General features: G+C 38.8%; 1 protein-coding gene across 1 annotated transcript in view; it reads left to right on the top strand.

Annotated features, from left to right (window-relative positions):
* Positions 1 to 22,096, top strand: part of ecpas (Ecm29 proteasome adaptor and scaffold) — a 37,719-nt gene that overhangs the window by 14,178 nt on the left and 1,445 nt on the right. Inside the window, exons 22-48 of the mRNA XM_079813010.1 lie at positions 456 to 628; positions 802 to 903; positions 2,422 to 2,545; positions 3,479 to 3,624; positions 3,720 to 3,774; positions 3,877 to 3,991; positions 4,207 to 4,275; positions 4,427 to 4,544; positions 4,648 to 4,815; positions 4,909 to 4,988; positions 5,076 to 5,181; positions 5,287 to 5,334; positions 5,439 to 5,557; positions 5,642 to 5,792; positions 6,401 to 6,466; positions 10,425 to 10,514; positions 11,621 to 11,687; positions 11,784 to 11,875; positions 11,961 to 12,027; positions 12,381 to 12,572; positions 14,729 to 14,940; positions 15,075 to 15,118; positions 18,425 to 18,617; positions 18,802 to 18,940; positions 19,020 to 19,125; positions 21,482 to 21,570; positions 21,854 to 21,925. Of these exons, the coding sequence (XP_079669136.1) occupies positions 456 to 628; positions 802 to 903; positions 2,422 to 2,545; positions 3,479 to 3,624; positions 3,720 to 3,774; positions 3,877 to 3,991; positions 4,207 to 4,275; positions 4,427 to 4,544; positions 4,648 to 4,815; positions 4,909 to 4,988; positions 5,076 to 5,181; positions 5,287 to 5,334; positions 5,439 to 5,557; positions 5,642 to 5,792; positions 6,401 to 6,466; positions 10,425 to 10,514; positions 11,621 to 11,687; positions 11,784 to 11,875; positions 11,961 to 12,027; positions 12,381 to 12,572; positions 14,729 to 14,940; positions 15,075 to 15,118; positions 18,425 to 18,617; positions 18,802 to 18,940; positions 19,020 to 19,125; positions 21,482 to 21,570; positions 21,854 to 21,925 (3,003 nt within the window). The remainder of the gene's footprint in view (positions 1 to 455; positions 629 to 801; positions 904 to 2,421; positions 2,546 to 3,478; positions 3,625 to 3,719; positions 3,775 to 3,876; positions 3,992 to 4,206; positions 4,276 to 4,426; positions 4,545 to 4,647; positions 4,816 to 4,908; positions 4,989 to 5,075; positions 5,182 to 5,286; positions 5,335 to 5,438; positions 5,558 to 5,641; positions 5,793 to 6,400; positions 6,467 to 10,424; positions 10,515 to 11,620; positions 11,688 to 11,783; positions 11,876 to 11,960; positions 12,028 to 12,380; positions 12,573 to 14,728; positions 14,941 to 15,074; positions 15,119 to 18,424; positions 18,618 to 18,801; positions 18,941 to 19,019; positions 19,126 to 21,481; positions 21,571 to 21,853; positions 21,926 to 22,096) is intronic.

Below are 22,096 nucleotides of genomic sequence, written 5' to 3'. Positions count from 1 at the left end.
ATTGTATGTAAAGTGGGGAGAGTTGGTCAGCTGATTTATCTGAAAGATTGGTGAGATTTCTAACTTCTGTATTATCAGCACAAGGAAGACACAATTGTAATATTTTTTATTAACAAAACATAAACAAGAATAGCTAACACAACTACTAAATGAATACAATGAATGATAAAGGAATAAAGTGCATAAGATGCATAAAATGTGGTTTTCAGATTATGACGCATGCAGCTCTGTCTCTGAGCGGACTGCTCTCGATGATGGTGCCTGGGAAGCACAATGTTTACACTTTTGGGGGAGATAAACCCATTAATGGCATACTAATAGTCAATGAACAATAAACTGTGTTAAGATTGTGTATTTTATCATAAAAATCTTACATACTTCACCTTTTTAACTATTGTAGCAAATCAATCCAATTATATTAATTTAACTAAAGCTATCAATGTGTTTATCTGCAGGTTCATTTTTGGACAGCGAGTCTCCTCTGTTGACTGTTGCTGCTGTGACAGCATTGGGTGAGATTGGCCGTAACAGCGTGTTGCTGATACCAACGGATGGAAATGGCTTCACTAAACTCAGTCTAGTGGATAATCTGCTTGCCAGGATCCCATCTGGCAAAGAGACTGGCAAGGTAAAACAAAACACTCAGAGAGTGAATAAGTGTGATTGTATACTTGATATGTGCGTTCTTCATTTCAGTAAGTGTTTCTGTGTGGATACATTTTTACTCTGTTTCCACACTGAAATTGAGGTTATTATTATTAATATTTTGGTGTACTGATCAGCTGCTGTTTGTGTTGTCAGATGAAAGAACGTGCCATCCAGACTCTTGGGTTCCTGCCAGTGGGAGATGGAGAATTCCCACACCAGAAAAAAATCTTGCAGGGTCTCATGGATTCAGTAGAGGTGATTATTATGACCTTCTTTGTGTGACACATCACCTTTAAAGCCAATATAAATAATGTTATTATAACTCTCATTCATTCAAAATAAAATGCTGACTACAGGGCTCGACATTAAGCCTGTTCACATGCTTGTCCTTTGACAAGTGAATGACAGATTGACTTGTCCGGAGTGAAAAAATTACTTGTCTGGATTTTTTGTTTAGTTTTTTTAAAATTGTGTTGTAAATATAATTTATTCTGAAGCAATATTCTCACCAGTGTTCAATCAGCTTTGACATATTTAAATCTGCATATTTGTGATATTTGTTTATATTTAAAAGGGCATTTTTCCCCTAATCTTATTAAATATAGGTTATGCTTCAGTTTTCATTTTATTTTCTTAAATTTGATCAATACATTACATTAGAATAAGTCACTATAGGGCTGTTACCAATCAAATTAAATTTACACTGAAAAATTACAACTGCATTAAATAATGTTACGAGATTGTTTTAAATATTTTTGAATACAGAAATAAATGTTGGAAAGAATGTTTAAACCTAAAACTAAACCACCAGTAGGGGGCGTCAGGAGACCATGACCTTAATGAGTGAGTCATTGAGTCGATTCGTTCAAACAGCTGATTCATTCAGGAATGAGGCAGTCATTTACGAATAGGTCATTGAATCTTTGATTCAACCAATTCATTCAAAACGCTGAATCATTCAGTAACACTGTTGCTGTGAGATGCGTGATGATTCTGCTGGGATCTTTGTTTGGGACTATTTTCGCTGCTGAAATGGAACAAAAATAGTCAATATTGCATCTACGTTTATGGAACTGTCTCATGAAATCAGTGTCACATTTTCAATCGTGATGGTATTCAGGAAAACAGCATTCTTGGTTGTGTGATGTTGCCTAACTGTATCATATGTTATAAATATGAAAACTCCACCTTTCAAGTTTTTACTGCAGTATGTTAACTGAGTTTCTCTGTGTGAGCGGCGTTCCTTTGATTCAATTTCTCCTCGAGAGGCTGCGCGAGCGTCAACAGCGCAACCTTGTTACCATCAGTTAATTATATTATATATTATTATCCACTATCGATCGCCACTTACACTAAATTAATGCAGAATCATTCTTGAATTTTGGTGATTTCCTAGTTAATTTTTGTTATTGATGTTTTAATCAGGCTACTTGACCAGTCGGGCAAGTAAAATTCTTTCACTTGCCCCTTCAAAAAAAAAATCCACTTGTCCTGGACAAGCGTTAATGTCGAGCCCTGGACTATTATAGTGTGGCTTATTTTATTATTTATATTTAGACTATATTTTTGGTGGATATATATATATATATATATATATATATATATATATATATATATATATATATATATATATACACACACACAGACACAAAGTAACATTTTATTTACTATGCTAATGTTCAATGTGTCTTGTATATTTAATAAATATGGGGGAAAAAAACACTGTTGCTATTTCTTCACATTTATAGTTTGATGTTTGTTTTGTTTCTTTAGGCCAAGCAGGTGGAGCTACAGTTTACAGTGGGAGAGGCTTTAACTAATGCTGCTGTAGGAAGCTGCTCTGGAGCTGCCCGAGATGTGTGGACATGCACTGAAGACCAGTACTGCCCTCCTGACAGTAAGTATGTATGGGATAGACAGAGAGAGGAAGCTGTGTGTGTTCTGACAGGGCTCAACCACACAAGGGAAAGTTTTTTTTTTTTTTTTTTTTCAGATACTTTAGTTGTTTACTTGCCTGAAAAAAATAATGGCAACATGGAACGAGGCATCAGGAATATAAAGTCATTTTTAGGTTTAGGTTCCATTCCATGTACATTCATTACCACTTGGATATAAATGTTCCCCATTCTCATGTAAATTAAATGTCATGAAAATCAAGTAAATTACATTTTGTAATTTGTATTGCCGTTATTAAAGGAACTCAATCTGGAATCCCTGAAGTCACTTTTTGTTCTGTATAAAGCCACAGCTCTATTAACAAAGCTGAAATAATGTCAGTGTGAAAGTACAATACCAGTGTCGGGCCAAAAGCGGGCATGCTAGTGTGTGCCAGCGACAGTCGCTTTTCCACTGTCACTTGTGACATCATTCCAGAGAGGCGTGTTATGGGCGGGTTTTAGTGAAGCGATGCAGAGCTTCTGGCCCGACAGTGGAAACGCAGCATGGTTTTGGGATCGGTGCTTCAGGTCCGAGGCTATAAGCCCAGCAAAAGCCCTGGCTTGCACTGGCCCGACAGTGGAAACATGGCTAATGTGCACCTGCACTTCACTGTGTATATTATTTATTTAAAATGTATTTAAGTTCTCCTTGTTACAGTGTAATTATACATTTAAGAACTGAGTAATATTAATGAACTACATGCTCTTTAGGGTTAGTTCGTTGCATGTAATTATGCATAATTTATAGTTATTACTACAACTACATATAACATGTGTAACAAGGGCACTGTGAAATGGATTGTTTCCTCATTATTTTATTTGTTTTATTGACAAGCATATTGAGCCCTGATTCAGAGTTGTGCACTTAAATAATTTATCTCTTCCTCTAACAGATATGACGAATAATGATATAGTGCCCTGGGTGTTAAACTCTGTCTTGTCTAAATACATACCAAGTCCAAACCCTCATGTCCGGCAGGCTGCCTGTATATGGCTCTTGTCTCTAGTCAAGAAACTCAGCCATCACAAAGAAATACAGGTAAATATACATACAAACACACTCGGTCTCATTTATACACACAAGGAAACATTGACATTACAAAATGTCTGTCGTCTTCTCTTTGTCTGTGATAGTCTCATCTGAAGGAGATACAGACAGCCTTTATCTCTATCTTGTCTGATCCAGACGGTGAGTCACGTAGTGCTCTTTTAAATATCACATTACATTTTGACTGAGTATCTAAAGTCTGAGAGCTTCCGGGCAAGATTCATAGTTATGATCTGTGTGTAGAACTCAGTCAAGATGTGGCATCTAAAGGACTTGGGTTGGTTTATGAGCTCGGAGGTGAACAGGATCAACAGGAACTGGTATCAACCCTTGTGGAAACTCTCATGACTGGTAAAAGGTATTAATAAACCAGCTTATTTCTGGTTCCTTTCATTATTATTCACTTTTAGAGTACGATTTGTCATATAGCATTATGTAGACCTACCAAGCCCCATGAACATAGTGCAATTACTACTGACAAGATCCAGAATAACATATGTTGGACACTTGTACACATTGCAAGGTGCATTTTGGCCCCTGACTCTTTTGAACGCTGTGGCATTTTGTTTTCAGAGTCAAACATGCCGTCTCAGAGGACACTGAAGTCTTCCAGGGGGAGGCTCTTGGTAAAGCTCCTGATGGGTACGTCCTTCTTTTAGTTCACTTTAGTTTCAGATTGTTTCGAAACATTTTAGTGAGTAAGACTTCACATATTTGAGAATTTAATTCTTAATGTGATTTCCAGACATGATGTGTTCTAATAAATGTAATGAAAAATCTTTTACTTTTGTAGACAAGGGCTCTCCACCTACAAAGAGCTCTGTTCATTGGCTAGTGATCTAAACCAACCAGATCTTGTTTACAAGTTCATGAATCTTGCCAATCATCATGCCATGTGGAATTCCAGGAAGGTCAGTTATATTAACCACAATGTGAATGTTTATAGCTTGGCAACTTTAATTTTTCAGCGCCTTTTTCAATAGCATGCAACGATTGACTCTTCCTGTGCTGTAGGGGGCAGCATTTGGATTTAACATCATTGCAGCCAAGGCTGGCGAGCAGATGGCTCCTTTCCTGCCTCAGTTGGTTCCCCGCCTCTATAGATACCAGTTTGACCCCAACCTGGCCATCAGGCAGGCCATGACTAGCATCTGGGATGCTCTCGTCACAGATAAATCCATTGTAAGACATTATAATGAATTGCATTGCTTAAAAGAAATTGGGGACACTGTAGTTTTAATGATTTGTTATCATAATTATATTTGTTTTTGGCAGGTGGAGAAATATTTTAAGGAAATTCTTCAAGATGTCATATCCAACCTCACTAGTAACATGTGGAGGGTGCGGGAGTCAAGGTAATGTGTCTAGATAGGCTTGGAAGAACATTGATTTCCACCCATGCTAGATCAGGTTTATCATGACCCTTTTAATTTTTTGTTCAGCTGCTTGGCTTTGAACGATCTCGTACGTGGAAGGCAGGCAAGTGATATCATCGACCGCCTGTCAGAAATCTGGGAGACTCTGTTTCGGGTCCTGGATGATATTAAGGTGAGAAATTAAAGTCTGTTGTAATTATTATTATTTTTGTCTGTGTGCTTTGCTTCTGACATACAGCTATTTTTTTTTGACCGTCTTATTTGTTTCCTGTTGTAGGAGTCTGTTCGTAAAGCAGCAGATCTGACTCTAAAGACTCTCAGTAAAGTGAGTTGCAGCACCGAATACTGGATTACCCCAATGATTTTCCACTCCGGGACACCACCGATAACTGACGTATGTTTGTGTGTGTGTGTGTCTTTGTCCAATAGGTGTGTGTGCGCATGTGCGAATCGACAGGTACTAATGCACAAAGGACAGTGGCTGTGTTGTTGCCAACTTTACTGGACAAAGGCATTGTTAGCAACGTATCCGAAGTGCGGACTCTAAGGTAAAACACTAGCATTTACCAGCCACACGCACCCAAACGGCAATAAATGGTCAGAGTATAAGTGCGAGTATTGCTGTGTTTTAGTATCCAAACTCTAGTGAAGATCTGTAAGACAGCGGGCAGCCGTCTGAAGCCCCATGCTCCTCGACTCATTCCGGCTCTGTTGGAGGCCCTGAGCGTGCTGGAACCACAGGTGCTCAACTACCTCAGTCTCAGAGCCACAGAGCAGGAGAAGGTGAGCAAAGCAAAACTATTTAAACATTAGTACTGTTAGGTATCAGGTTCAGTTTCTGCTCCCCTCTATAAACAATTGAGACCAGTTTTAACCCGCTCAAACAGTAACAATAACATTTTTTAATATAACTCAAATGCAATCTGTACATCAGTGTATACATCTGTATACACATTTTCCCACTCTTACTAATTGGAACCTAATTTTCCTCATTCCGTTCCACAGAAGTGATCATTAATGGGACCAAGGGACATATAAAACAAAATGTACACTTGCTTATAAACATAAACATTTCTATAAATAGATACAATGAGCTTTCAGGCGTGTGATTCTGTGAAGGGCACTCTGCTAAAAGAGGAAGCATTAATAAAACATTAGATTTTTTTTACTAAGTGGCAGTGAATCACCTAAGAATAAAACTTGACTCTCTTTGTTGGTCTTTTTTGGCTCCGCAAATAATGTGAGTTTGAGACGGGACAAACATTGGCCAAAGAAGGGAGTTTGAAAAATTACCTATTTCTGCTATTTATTTTGGTCACTGTGAGATTATAACACCTCACATTTTTTTAATATATTGTACTTATTATTTTCACATTTTCTTTCTGTGGCAGAGTGCCATGGATGCTGCTAGGTTAAGTGCAGCCAAGTCCTCTCCTATGATGGAAACCATTAATATGGTAAGACACCATTAAGTCCATCCTTAAGATGTATAGGCTGCATTCCGGTTAAGTGGGTCCCTGTCTGTTTTGTAATGGGAACTTGCAGTGTGATGCTACTGTTATGAGACATATGAGTGGTGAGACGGAGTATGTTGTCAGTTCCGAAGTAAAGAGAGCTATGCTGAATATCATTCGTGTTCCTGGCTTGTTATTATAAAATAGCTAACTAAACATGGTGTCAGAAGCAAACTGAACCTAAATTGAACCCATAGAAGGGTGCATGCCGGTGAAATAAGGGGAAGATTGAGAGAGCGCCAGTCCCATCGATGTTAGCCTCACAGCTAGCTCTGCCCGGCAAGTCGACTTTACCAATACAAGTGAATGGCCAATACAAGAGATGGATGAAGCGTTTCGAGTGCTCAAAATCGCATCTGGTTTGGATAAACAGCCAGAGGAATATCAGGTAAACACTTTCATGTATGCGGCGGGAGATGATGCCGAAGATATATTGTATGTGTTACCATTGAGTGGTGCTCAGAAGAAATCATATACTGCCGCTATGGAGGCTTTTAACAAGCACTGCGTTAGCAAGAGGAATATTATCTTCGAACGAGTGCGATTCCACAAGCGGACTCAAGAGCCGGGAGAGAGCATCGAGTCATTTATTACAGCAGTTCATTCACTCTCTGAGCAATGTGATTTCGGTGCTCTAAAGGAAGATCTGATAAGGGACCGTATCGTGGTCTGCATACGCGATGCCAAGTTGTCAGAAAGCTTGCAGTTGGATGCGGATCTGACGCTGGAGAAAACGATAACGAGAGTGAGGCAAAGTGCAGCAGTGAAAAAACAACAGCCAATACTGCGCAGAGCAGCTGACAGGACACGTTTAGGCTATACACAAGAAGGAAAGGAAATCACAAAAGACACCTAAAATGAAAACAGACAACCTGTCACTTAGATGTGGTAGATGTGGAAACATTAAAAATAACCCCTGGAAAGACTGCCCAGCTAGAGATGCTGACTGCAGATGTCATTGCAAGGGGCATTTTGCAAAAAATTAAGTCAGCTAGAGGGGTCCATAACATAAAAGAGGGGCAGTCAGAGAGTTATGAGGAGGTGGATTTTGCTTTTCTTGGAGAGGTGTATAAAAAAGGAACTGATGGATGGATCAATGAACTGATCGTGCTGAATGGGGAAAACACCGTTTTCACACAGCTACGTCGTAGGCAGTGTCTGTCAAATCGACGTGTAGCCCACAGCGTAGAGGCTACGGCGCAGGTCCAACGCAGAAGTATAAATCATGGTGTTGCAACTGCCTGGGAAAGTGCTGTTTGGACCAGGTAATCAAAGGCTGGATGTGAAGGCAAGATTTAAAGGGTGACTAAGCATCAAAAATAAAGCTACAGAACAGGACATTCATGTAGTTGCTGGTCTATTAGGGCTCCCTGCTATTGAAGCCCTTACACTAATACAGCGCGTTTACACTGTACAAGAGCGACAGGAGGACATTATAGCTGAATACCCCTCAGTGTTCTCTGGCTTCAAATGAAAGGAGCCATACAAAATTGATTTGGAGCCAGCTGCTGTCCCATATGCTCTATCTTCTCCACGCCGTGTGCCCCTGCCAATGAGAGATGTTGCAAGCAGAGTTAAACGCATGGAGGATATGGGAGTGATTTCTAAAGTGACTCAACCCACTCTATGGTGTGCAGACATGGTGGTAGTGCCCAAGGCCCAAGGAAGATATGGCTGTGGGTGGATTTGATGCACCTAAATAAGTGGGTGCAGAGAGAACGTCACATCCTCCCAGCTGTAGAGCAGACACTTGCGATGCTTGCTGGTGCCAAAGTATTCACAAAGCTGGATGCTACCTCCGGCTTCTGGCAAATTCCATTGTCTAAGGAAAGCTCACTTTTGACAACATTTATCACCCCATTTGGGAGATAAGCATTCAACCGTCTACCATTCGGGATCTCGTCAGCCCCAGAGCATTTTCGGCGCTGCTTGTCGCAGATGCTGGAAGATTGTGAAGGAGTTGTTGCTGATGCTGATGACATATTAGTCTATGGGGAGAACATACAGCAACACATCGAGAGACTGCACAAGAGACGAGAGATGAAGGCTTGACTTTAAACGAGAAGTGTGTTTGCAGCGGACAACATGATGTTTCTGGGGCACCAAATTGGGGCAGACGGTGTTGCACTAGATCCCGACAAAGATAGGGCGATCTTGGAGATTCCTGAACCAACCGGGGTAGATGGAGTGAGGAGAGTGATGGGAATGGCTAATTATCTGGCTACGTTTTTATCCCACCTTGCATCCTACACCCGCCTAATCAAAGATCTGCTCCGTGAGAAAAATGAATGGTGCTGGGAATCACCACAAAGAGAGGCTTTTCAGAAATTAACATCAGAACGGAGTTCACAGCGTGTGTTGGCATCATACTCCCCAAAAGCAGAGACGTGTTTCTGCTGACACTTCTTCCTTTGGCTTGGGATCTGAATCAAAAGCAGGCAGATGGAACATGGAAACCGGTTGTTTTCATCTCTCGGAGTCTGTCTGATGCAGAAAAACATTATGCCCAAATTGAAAAGGAGGCCTTAGCCACCACGTGGGCGTGCGAACGGCTGTCATCTTACCTCCTGGGCCTAAAGTTTAGACTGGAGACGGATCACAAACCACTGCTCACAGCCAATACTGTCATTGCGGCTTTAGGAGAGGTGTTAAGCCGCCATGGAATACCAGAGACTGTTCTGTCCGATAATGGGCCACAGTATAGCTGTGCACTCTTTAAGAACTTTGCCAGGGAATATGAGTTCACACACATCACCAGCAGCCCAGGATACCCAAAAGCAAACGGGGAGGCAGAGCGCGCAGTGGCTACTGTGAAAGGACTCTGGAAAGGGGGTGGTGAGAAATCGAAAGCTTTGATGACATATTGGTCTACCCCTCTGGAGAATGGGTACTCTCCAGCACAACTCTTAATGGGGAGACAACTGCATTCTACCATACCACAGCTTACAACTTTTCTAACCACTCGTTGGCCAAACATTAAGATATTCAGGGAATCAGACAACTGGGCAAAAGAGAGACAGCAATGCAGGTACAACATGCGTTACAAGGCACATCCCTTACCAACATTACCGACTGAACAAAGCGTGTGGCTGCAGAGAGAGAAATCACAAGGGACTGTCATTCGTCAAGCAGAAAAACCTAGTTCTTACTTTATACACACTGATGGAGGTCTGATCAGGACAAACCGCACTCACACGCGGGCAGTTCATAGGCCGTTACCTCAAAATTCCATGGAAACCACTGACACATCCCTGAAACAGAGTATCACTGACACTCATATGCGTGCTATTAGGGATGGGAACATGTCCAGAGACACTGACATGAGTAGATCACCTTGTCACCAGTTCTGGCCAGTGTCACAGCCTCCTGAACATGAGAGAGAAAAAAAAAGTTGTTTATGAGAATGTGCAAATTAGGTGACCTGTAACTAAATTCAAGTTTGAAGGTTCAGGAAAGATGTTTTCAACATCTTACTATAAGAAAAGAGTCCTCATTTAAAAGTGGGAGGTGTTCTATAATGGGAACTTGAACACAGTGTGATGCTACTGTTGTAGTACGGACATATGAGTGGTGAGACGGAGTATGATGTCCGTTCCGAAATAAAGAGAGCTATGCTGAATTTCACTTGTGTTCCTGGCTTGTTATTATAAAATAGCTAACTTAACAGTGTCCTCTGCATCTTTAGAAGTTAATTTCACTTAACAAATTGGAACATACCAATTTGTCCTTTTTAGAGGATGAAAGTCTTATAAGCTTAGCATATTTATTATCTAGTTATTTACATTAATTACATGAGCATTTAATTACATATAACATCTATATGCACATAGCCACATTTACAGGATGTTTAAAAGTGTGTTTTGGATAGTGATGTTTGTGTGCACTGTGTTTGTGTTTTTAGTGTCTGCAGCACTTGGACGTGTCTGTGTTAGGAGAGCTTGTTCCCAAACTTTGTGATCTACTAAAGAGTGGAATTGGACTTGGTACAAAGGTAAACATCTTGCTTTATTTTTGTCAGTAATGTACCTTTTCCTAACTTCCGCCAAGAAACTTTGCGAGAGCTCAAAAGGTTTTGCAAACGAACACAACATTTCTTGAGGGATCATTGCACAACGTTTTGTGAGTGAACGCAAAGTTTCACGGGCAGTGGAATGGGGGAAAAACGATTGGTCTCGGGGCGTCGTTTTTAAAAGTTAAACTTTAATTTTTTTAGAACAGTGTCATGCGCAAGATGTTGTAAAAGACTCCAAAAGAGTCGATTCCTCGACTCTGAATAGTCCCAGAGTTGGGGTCGATTCCAGCACAGGAGCACATTTATTTGAGTGCTTACTTTAGAAATAGAAAACAGTCACAGCGACTTTAGTTTGTAATTATACATAGGCTTCCTCCATGCTAGCTTTAGTTTACTTGATGGTATATTAATGCAATAAATATAGATTTGGTTTTCCATGGTTAACCTTGTGTTCATAATCATTAAACTAACCATAAATCATAAACTCACATCAAGAAGAAACACATCAATAAGTGTACATTATTGTATGTATTTAGTATCTTTAACTTCCCTTTTAAGACCATGATCATGTGCGTTTAGCGCCATCACTCGACACCAGCTTTTTTCGTGACTTTTTTTCTCTGTAAAATTCGGTATCGTCAACCGCTAGGTAGAAACGTTGATAGGCACTCATCAAATCATAGCTAAATTGGACTAATTTGGACTGTCATGCTAAAAGTGTGCGGTTTTAATAAGGGGATTTTAAGACTTTGTGTCGGGGGAAAATAATTTAAGTGTGTAACAACTGCAATTTTGTCTTATTTCTGACCCTGTTTTGATGTAAAGTAAATGGAGTCAAGGAGTCGATTTCATAGACTCCTACATTGGAAGTCGGGAATCGGAGTCGACTCCAAAAAACCTAGAATCGAACACCCCTAATAAATAGCTACAATGAGCTTTCAGTTGTGTGATCCTGCGAAGGACACTCATCATTAATAAAACATTTAATTTTTTTACTTTGTGGCAGTGAATAACCAAAGAATAAAATGGAATGGAAAAACGTGTTCTGTGTGAACTGGCCCTAACAGTCGTGTGTGCTTTTATAGGGAGGATGTGCCAGTGTGATTGTGTCATTGACAGTGCAGTGCCCTCAAGATCTCACACCATATTCAGGTAACACACACCGATAGATCAGAGGATTTATAGTGTTTGCAAGTTTATTAAGTATAAAAATCTTATACGAGTGTTTGGATGTCTTTTATCCCACAGGTAAACTCATGAGTGCACTCATAAATGGGATCAATGACCGTAGTAGTGTCATTCAGAAGTCGTTTGCCTTTGCCATTGGACATCTGGTCAGGGTATGAAAACACAAATGAATACATATTTCAACAGAACCTGAGGTAACTACAGAGCTACAAAACAATACTCTGCTTTCCCCATCAGACAGCCAAAGATGGCAGTGTTGAGAAGCTTCTGCAGAAACTGAGCACCTGGTACCTAGAAAAAGAGGGTATGTGGAATTTGACTGTTAAGTAATATTCACTTCACTTCAGTTGTCATATACTCACCCTCATGCCCATCCAAAACCAACTGACTTGACTTCCTTCCAACGAACACAAAAGAATAAAGCCGACGTTGCTCCTTATGACAAATGGGAACCGTAAAAATGGACTGTCAAGCTTTAAAAAGAAACTTTAAAACATCTCTTTTTGTGTTCCATGGAAGATAAAGTTATGGGTTTGGAATTGCATGAAAATGGGGTCATCATTTCCTCACCTTCATTAAAGGAAGTTAAAGGAAAATTAGAATTGTATAAACTTTCTTGCCGTCTAGATTTGTGAAGTGCTTTTCTGTGATTCACAGAGGTGCTGTATAAGTCCTCGTGTTGTCTGGTGGTGCATGCCATCAGTCACTACAGTCCTGATGTGTTGAAGGCTCATGCTGGAGTGGCTTTGCCGCTGGCATTTCTGGGCATGCACCAGGAGCCTGAGGAAGAGAAAGGAGAGAGCGCTGAGGCCAACCTGTGGACTGAGGTCTGGCAGGATCATGTGCCTGGTAGGTTGAGATTCACAACCCTTAGAGGAGAAAAGATGAATTCATGACCCATAATTTTCATTTTGAACAAACTAAAATCCATTTTTAAAAATGACCAAATTTCATTTAACCCATTCCCTTATTTTCTTCCAATGTTTAAGGATTTTATTTTAGTTTAGGCTATTTATGCAATTATTTTTAAAGAAATAATTGCACTTACACAACCATTTTTGTGTAATGACACATGAATAATTGAATGTGAGGTGTGAATTTATTCATTGAAATGGACGATTCAAACAGTTGCATATAAATAATCCCACTTGCCAACTCTGTTACCTTATTTGCTACTGACATTTATTAAAACTTGTCTTAATGCTCTCATACTTATAATCTTTGAAATGAGGAGGGATCAGTGGGCAAATAAAAAGCAGAACTGAAATCATCTATATTAACCATGTTGCTAAACTTAACATCACCAGAAATATATTTTATATTTGATATAGCCATATTTCTGTTAGATATTTTAGCTTTTGTTACATATGTAGATTTTTTTTTAGAAGCTAAATCGACATTGCTTTAGTAATATTTTATAGTGTTGGGTATCATACAATTAGATTTAATCAGAACATAGAGGGTGTGTATTCGTGTCACTTTCCTGCCTGAACACGCCCCTACAGCCAGACAAAACATCCTGCAACATGACTGGATTTAATAGGGAGAACTGTGAAAATGAGTTAAACGATAGTATAATTTCTTCTAAAAAAAAGATCTTATTGACCCCGAACAGTAGTCTACTGCATATTACATTGTGTGTTAGGGGACGTCATGAGAGAATTAATTAAAGGGTTAGTTCACCCAAAAATGAAAATGAATTACTCACCCTCATATCGTTCCAAACCTGTAAGACTTTCATTTATATTCAGAACACAAATGAAGATATTTTTGAGAGAGCTTTCTGTCCCTCCATTCACAGTCTACGCAACTACCACTTTCAAGCCCCAGAAAGGTAGTAAAGGCATCATAAAACGTAGGTTAAACCACTTGGGTCATATGGATTACTTTTATGAAGCAAAAAAACATAATTAAACAATGTTTTAATAAACAGGGGTGTAAGAATACATCGATATAGATGATCTAATGTCTAACGATATGATGCATCGATGCAATGCATTAAAAAAATGAAATGATACCTGTAGGCTATTTATACATTTAAGAGGGACATTTGTTTTAACACTCTCCTCAATTTCACACGTCAGTTTATGTATTATCTCCAATGTGTGCATTCTCATCTAAATTACCTTTCAGAGCTTGTGAAAAAAGCTTCTTCTTTTACTTATTTTTTGTGCTTCAGTAGGTACAGAATTTAGAAAATGCTCAATAAACTGCTGCATGGGAGCGATGCACGCTGTGAGTGACTCTGTGTTGCTTCACGCGAATCATTCTGCACAAAGTGCTTTGTGCTGCTCTGTGCAAAAGTAATATAATATGAAAGGCTCCAATACAATGAAAGAATACCAATAGCATATCTTGTTCTATGAAATGTCTATAATATGTTGTTGCCCAATCAGGGTGCAGAATGAAATAATAAATGTTTGTTATATATTTTTATTATATAAAGTTAATAAAAATTAACGGGTACCCGGTTGTGTAAAATAGGCACATAATATCGAAATATCGATCTGATATAGCCCTGAATCGAATCGTTTTGTAATCATATCGCTAAATTTTTTGAGGTATCGGAAAATATCGTATTGCTGGCTATGAGAATCAGTATCATATCAAATCATGATGAACCGTCCGATTTTCACGCCTATTAATAAATATAATAACATGATCTCCAACGTGCGTTCACGAAGCACCATTGCGCATGTGTTCTGTTAATGCGAGAGCAGACGTTGTTGTGTGACCGTGCATTGGAGATTAATATTTTTTGGCGCAAACAAAGCACTCGCGTCGCTTCAGAAAATTGAGGTTAAACCACAGAAGTCGCGTGGATTATTTTAATGATGTCTTTTCTACCCTTTTGGGGCTTGAGTAGTGATAGTTATATAAATCTCTCCGATTTCATCAAAAATAAATGTAATAAATGACAGAATAAATTTTTTTAAGTGAAAATCATGAATGAATTTGTTTTCTATCCAACTTTTTCATTTTTATTTTGCATTCTGTATCTTCAGGCAGCTTTGGTGGAATCAGGTTGTACATGACTGAGCTCATAGCCATTACTCAGAGGGCTCTGCAATCTCAGTCCTGGAAGATGAAGGCTCAGGGTGCCGCTGCCATGGCAACTATCGCTAAGCAACAAACGGGCTCACTGGTGGCACCTCACCTGGGCATGGTGCTGAGTGCACTACTACAGGGGCTCTCAGGACGCACCTGGGCAGGGAAGGTAATATACTCTCTCTCAAACTCTGTGCTGAGGGACAGACTTTATGCACCTGGGCAAGGACACTTTAGTGAGACATGAGAAGCATGATCTCAGTGGTTTGAAACTCAGTGGTATAATTGCTTGTATCTTCACAGGAAGAGCTGTTGAAAGCTGTTGGATCTGTAGTGTCTAAATGCAGGTTAGACTCTACTGTCTTTTTCTTTCACACACATATAGTTGTGCTCAAATTTACAGGATCTGTAAGATGTTTAGCAAAAAAATATAGAAAATCTTAAATGTATAAAAAATGCAAATTCTCATTTACTCACCTCATGCCATCCCTGATGTATATGACTTTCTTTCTTCAGATAAACACAAAGGATAATTAAAGAGCACCTATCATGGCATTTAAAATGTTCCAAATATTGTTTTAGAAGTCCCCAACAACAGTTTTGCATGCATGCAATGACAAAAAAGACTTTAGTTTTCTTATAATATGTATTTATTTTTACCTGTTTTGACAGCGATTCTCAAATGATTCCTTTAGTGATTCACTTTTCAAAACTCCGCCTTTATGTAGTCTGTGCAGATATTTTCGGAAACGGAACGCCCATCAAAGTCTTTCTGTGCGTTCACACCGCCGCCGGCGAGAGCGTCAAACTTCGCTCTGGCCGCCCTGCCATTGACGCTGTAGAAAGATTCGTGGACGCGCTGCCGCTCTGACGTAGATCGAATGCTTGGTCTTTTTTTAAACTGCATTTAAAGGGTCTTTTTTTAAACTGCATTTAAAGGGGCTGCAAAGCAAACAATCATGTTGATCGGCGTTTGAGCTGACTGACCACAGGTAGGGTATAACCGTATAATATAACCTCATGAAATCATTTAAATGTGAAAGTTAAAAAAAGCAGATCGATGGAAAGAACTTAACAATTATAGTTACATGTTTGCTAACGAAATAAACCAATTAAAAGCCATTTGTGTGGTGTATAAATAATGTTGCGCATCTTCTTTTCAAACCCGCCGCACCAGCAGGGATCAACCTCTCTTCTATTTTGCTTGGGAACTAATGTGGAAATAATCTGCGGTGATTGGTCCGATGACCCTGTCAGTTGTGATTGGTTTAGTCTGTGCAGATATTTTCGGAAACGGAACGCCCATCAAAGTCTTATAGTGACAGTAATTTGTTAATATGTGATAGGAGTTATGAATATGAAAACCGCGTCGGTACTGTTTGATTGTAATATGAGCCTCAGCTGATCTCATTCATAAAAAAACTCCTCTATTCTCCTCACGAAGACTCGCGACAAATCAACATCCCTCAGGGCTTTTAGTTCAAAAGTGTGCAGATGAGGAGACATATTGATAGATTCTCATATGTCTGTGTCAAATTTCTAAACAGAGGAGTATTTTTTATTCAATACTTCCTCAAAATGCGCAGATGTATCCTAATCATGAGCGATCGAGTCTCTTATGTGTTGTTTTCAATTCATCCTGGCAGCCGGAGGGCGCTCTGTGCACATGTAGTCCATATGGTACAGACATACGAAGAAGAACCATGTGCCATAATAGAAGTCCATAATAAAAGCTTCCTGAGATCGCGAAACATGCAAATAGAGACATTTGACGATTAAATAAACACACAATCGCGACGATGTATGGTTTGTCTTCAAGCCACTTAGTCTTCAAATGCTCATCCTTGGGCAGATGAAAAAAGTTTGCTTTTGAGTGGCACTTCAGAACACAGCGTCTCGTCGCCATGATGTTTTCTAGTTTTCACTGGCGTCTTGGAGCGCAATAAGTGGGCGTATCGTATTCAAATAACTTGACAAGTTGACGTCATCTAGTCAGAGAAAAAGCTTCGGTCTTCTAACGATTCTTAAAAATTACTCAGAGTCGACTCTTACTTTTGAAAGAAAATAACTATATATACGGTGTACTGTCATATTTCAACATTTTGAAGGATGTTTTTGTTCACTTAGATCTATGTTACACACTACATGAAAGGTAAATTTCAAAATTCCATGATAGGTGCTCTTTAAGAGAATAATTCAGTTCTGTGAGTTCATATAATGCCATTAAATGGGTGACGCTTGTGAACACTTGAAAAACCACACATTGCGATCCTGACCATAATCCATACGACCCCAGTGGATCTTCTGAAGCCAAACAATATTTTTTAACTTTAACTATAAATCATTGTTTCCAATCTACAGTCATACAAGTGTTGATGAAAGAGACGTTGTGACATAGGTGCGTTGTGGAGCTTGTGCGAGAAGTGGCTGTCCCTGCGTTACTTCTCGTGAACGCGCCTAGAACAGTTGGCTGGAAGCAATGATTTATAGTTAAAAGTTTAAGATATTAGTAATTTGCTTGCACACACCACATCAGAAGACATTGATTTATCCACGATGGTTGTATGGATTACAGTGACGATCTCTGTGTGGTTTTTCAAGCTTCAACCGAGCAGCCCCCATTTGCTTGCATTATATGGACTCACAGAGATGGATTATTTTCTTAAAAATCTGTTTGTGTTTATCTGAAGAATGTTGTATACGTCTGGGAAAGCATGAGGGTGAATGATGAGAGAATTTAAAGTTTTGGGTGAAAAATCCTTTTAAACAGGGCTCGGCAAAGCCTTGTCTTGTGCTTGCCCTTCGGACAAGTAAATTGATTATTCTCTTGTCCGAGTAAAAAACTGGCTTTTTTTTTTTGTGGTGTAAATATAATTTATTCTGAAGCAATATTCTCATCAGTGTTTGACATATTAAAATCTGCATACTTGTGATATTTACCCCAAGGGCATTTAAAAAAAAAATTCTCTCCTAATCTTATTAAATGTATGCTTCATCTTTCATTTTCAATTCTTAAATTTGATTAATAAATTCTATTTGAATAAGACGCTATAGGGCTGTTACCAATCAAATTAAATCTACACTGAAAAATTACAACAGCATTAAATAATGTTATGAGATTGTTTTAACTATTTTTTTGAATATACAAATAAGAAATATTGGGGGGAAAAAGATGCTTTTAAACAGAAGATTCATTCAAACGGCTGATCATTCAAGAATGAGGCAGTTGTTTATGAATGGGTCATTTGAATCTTTGACTCAAGCGATTCATTCAAAACGCTGAATTATTCAGTAATGAAACACCGCTGAGTGTTGCTGTGAGATGCGCTATGGTTGTGCTTTGATCTTTGTTCGGAACGAAACACATTTTTTAGTTATATTTCACAATAGAAAAATACTATATTTACATAAATGATCATATTCAGACCTTGGATTCTTAATATTTTGTTTTGCCCTTTGTGGTGAGTTGTACGAGTCTCTCAGTTGTCCTGACAACATCATTGAGCCACTGGGAAAATGTGCAGTGTATGTTGGGAAACCATAAACTCACAGTAAAAAGAAATATTAGCATCTTGCTGAGTCTGGGTTAGTAAACCTGTGAGAAGAACAGTACATTCAATACCTTTTAAATACATGTGATTTTATATCTGTAGTGTGGAGCTACAGAAGCCTGCAGCAGGTCAGCCAACGGTGAGCGAGGTGCTGGATCTGGTGCTGAAGGAATGCAAAAAGGAGAATCTGGTTTATAAAATGGCGGCTTTACGCAGTGCGGCAGACATCTTGGAGTCGACGCAGGTGGATCGTTTTCAGGAAATCACTGACATTGTTCTTCCTCTCATTAAAAAGGTGCAGTAAACCTTACATTCTCAGTAGATCTCTCTTCTTTTTCTTTTTTTAACCCACTCCGCTTTGGTATTTCAGTCAATTGAGTGACAGTGTAACAATATTCCTCAAAGTGTTATTTTTGGGAGCTCCGCATCCAGTATCCAATTTAAAAACATACAATTTTGTGTGTTTATTTTCTGTTTAGAATCAGCCAGCAAACGCCGGTTCCCCGCGACATGAGGATGATGAGGACGATGTTAAAGCTCGTGAATTAGAGACAGAAGTTCTACTGTGTGCATTTGAGACGCTTGGAAAGGCCTGGCCTAAAACCGTTCAGACACAGAGTAAGCCTCAGCTACAAGTCTTAGAAACACACGCATACAGGGGCAGAGTGATGTATGATGAATGCGTTTTGTTTTGCAGATCAGTTCCAGAATGAAGTTTGTAGAATAATGTGTGATAGACTGAAGCTGAGCACGTGGAGGGTTCAACTGGGAGTCTTGCGAGCCATGAAGGTCTTCTATCAGGGGTAGAGTGTGCTCGCACTAAAAATCTTGAACGTTTTCTAACCGATGCCTTGCCTGAAGGAAATGTACTTCCCCTGATAGCACACATACATCACAGAGATGTCTATTTGATGTCTGCATTTACATTTGCAAATGTATTTTTCTCCTGTGCAATATGTCTCAAAGACGTTTCCTAAATGACTATTTAACATCTGACAGGAAACGTCTTAAAGATGTTTAAAATGATGCATGTAAAACTGCTTTTTCTGAGATGTTTATCGGATGTTTGCACACTACAGATGTTTTCTAGATGAAGCGCTCTTTCGCAGACCTCTTAGTAGGAGTGTAACGGTACACGTATTTGTACCAAACCGGTTCGGTGCACGTGTGTACGGAACGGTTTCCGAATGCAATTGTTAACAGTTAACAGTCGGCTTGTTTTAAGCGCAGAACACACTTCAATCTGAGTTCCCACACAAACATATTAAGTATTCTGTCCATGTCCATTTTATCACGAAATTCAAACAATAAATGCCGTTTTGACGCTCTTTAAAGGATTTGTTCACTTTTAAATAAACTTTTGCTGATAATTTACTCACCCCCATGTCATCCAAGATGTCCATGTCTTTCTTTCTGCAGTCGAAAATAAATTAATATTTTTGAAAACATTCCAGGATTTTTCTCCATATAATGGACTTCAATGGGCTCCAAACGGTTCAAGGTCCAAATGACAGTTTCAGTGCAGCTTCAAAGGGCTTTAAACAATAGCAAACGATACCAGTCAATGAATAAGGGTCTTATCTAGCGAAACGATCAGTTTCTGCGAGAAACCGAGCAGTATTTATGCTATAATTTTACCTCTTATCAGACGAACGTGATCATCTCTGAGCTCCGCCATAACTTCCGCTAAGTGAGGTCAAAATACGAGCGTGGTCATAGATATATCGATCGTAGATGCCTCATTCTACTGTTCCGTGCAAGCGCTAATGAGGCATCTACCTATACATCTATGACCACGCTCATATTTTGACCTCACTTAGCGGAAATTATGGCTGAGCTCAGAGATGATCACGTTCGTCTGATAAGAGGTAAAATAATAGCATAAATACTGCTCGGTTTCTTGCAGAAACTGATTGTTTCGCTAGGTAAGACCCTTATTCATCGTTTGGTATTGTTTAAAGCCCTTTGAAGCTGCATTGAAACTGTCATTTGTACCTTGAACCGTTTGGAGCCCATTGAAGTCCATTATATGGAGAAAAATCCTGGAATGTTTTCATCAAAAACCTTAATTTCTTTTCGACTGCAGAAAGACAGACAGACATGGACATCTTGGACGACATGGGGGTGAGTAAATTATCAGCAAAAGTTTATTTAAAAGTGAACTAATCCTTTAATGTGGCGTGACTGAACACTGTATAGGCGCATTAGTTCAAGCAACCGCGCTCGATCATCTCCTCCTAAATAATTAACATGAATGAACATACTGAAGGTATGTTGAAGATACATTACAACTTACTGTCACGTATCATATGTGGTGTAATTGCTCCATCAGTGTTTCAACGGCGGAAAGACGTCAATATAACTTAACATAACATAAACGTTACCGTAGGCAGTCATTCAGTGTCCACACAATTGTATTCACTAGAGAAATCAACTCTTTCACTAAATATATGCACTAGATTAGCCTATATATTCATTATATTCTACTTAACCTGTTAGTGATATCTTGATTATTTTTTGTATGTTTAAATAAACCTGTCATGAAAATGACAGCCACTGTGTATAAATGATTATATTTCATTACTAGTTTATAATTAGATTTAGAAGTTATTGAAAAAACTGCCTTATGTGAAGTTTACATGTTTGCGTACTGTTATTTGAGTGTTGGTTATTATACCTAAAAATAAATAGCAATTGAATTTACGGTAGGCTAATAGTTTAGGCTCTGTTGTTAAACTTTAATATTAATGTGCAAGTAAGGGCTCCCTATATAGTTTACAGCAATATCTTCAATAAACTTTGTTATAATTTAATTCATTTAAGGACAGACACATTTTTTTCAGTAAACCACTGTTTAATAAAAATAAATAAAAAGCAATTTTGTAAAACTGCTGTACCGAACCGTGGCTTCAAAACCGAGGTATGTACCAAACCGTCAGTTTTGTGTACCGTTACACCCCTACATCTTAGAGATGTACCTGTGCTATCTGGGTCTGAATGGAAATGTATGATTTTTTAAACTTCAAAATGTGTATTTTTAAACCATTTTTGGGTGAAAACAGCAGGTAGAAAGAGTAAAGTAGTAAAGTTGTTAATGAAATGCTTAACAGCATTCAAGATTTTATTACTGACTGTCTGGTGTTTGTGTGCGTGTTCTAGGTTGTTGCTGTTGGATAAGGAACATCAGAACGCTGCTCTTCTGACTGAGATGTTGTCAGAAACCTGCACTGCCCTGGCATCACCACTAGGTGGAGTTTCTCATGAACTTCTAAACATTAAAGGGATGGTTCATCCAAAAATGAAAATTGAAATTTTTTTTTCAAACCCGTATGACTTAATGTCTTCTGCTGAACAAAAAAAAGACACTGAATAATGTTCAAAACTATTTTGTGACATTGATTTCCAACACGTACATTTCTCATATTATCTTTTATGTTCCACAGAAGAATTTTCATTTTTGGGTGAACTGTCCCTTTAAATCGACCTTTTATTCAGACTTGGCTCATGAGAATCATTCTTTTTCTCCCACAGAAAACAAAAGCTATTCATCAGTAAGAACAGATGGCTTGGTGGTAGTTGAACTTCTTTTGAAGAGGCTTGAAGGTAGTCATTTTTATCATGCTTCAAATGTTCCAAGTGTGAATCTAAATTATTTTCTGTAGTGATATAGACAACATGCCATGGCATCTATTTAAAATGAAGTACCTGAAATCTTGAAGACACTTTTTAAAGTGCACACCTGCAGACTCCGGACCAGTGAAGAAATTCAGAAGT

This window comes from Gobio gobio (assembly GCF_949357685.1).
Source record: "Gobio gobio genome assembly, chromosome: 3".
Taxonomy (NCBI): Eukaryota; Metazoa; Chordata; class Actinopteri; order Cypriniformes; family Gobionidae; genus Gobio; species Gobio gobio.
The sequence above is the reverse complement of the archived record's forward strand: the minus strand, read 5'-3'. Positions and strand labels throughout refer to the sequence as shown.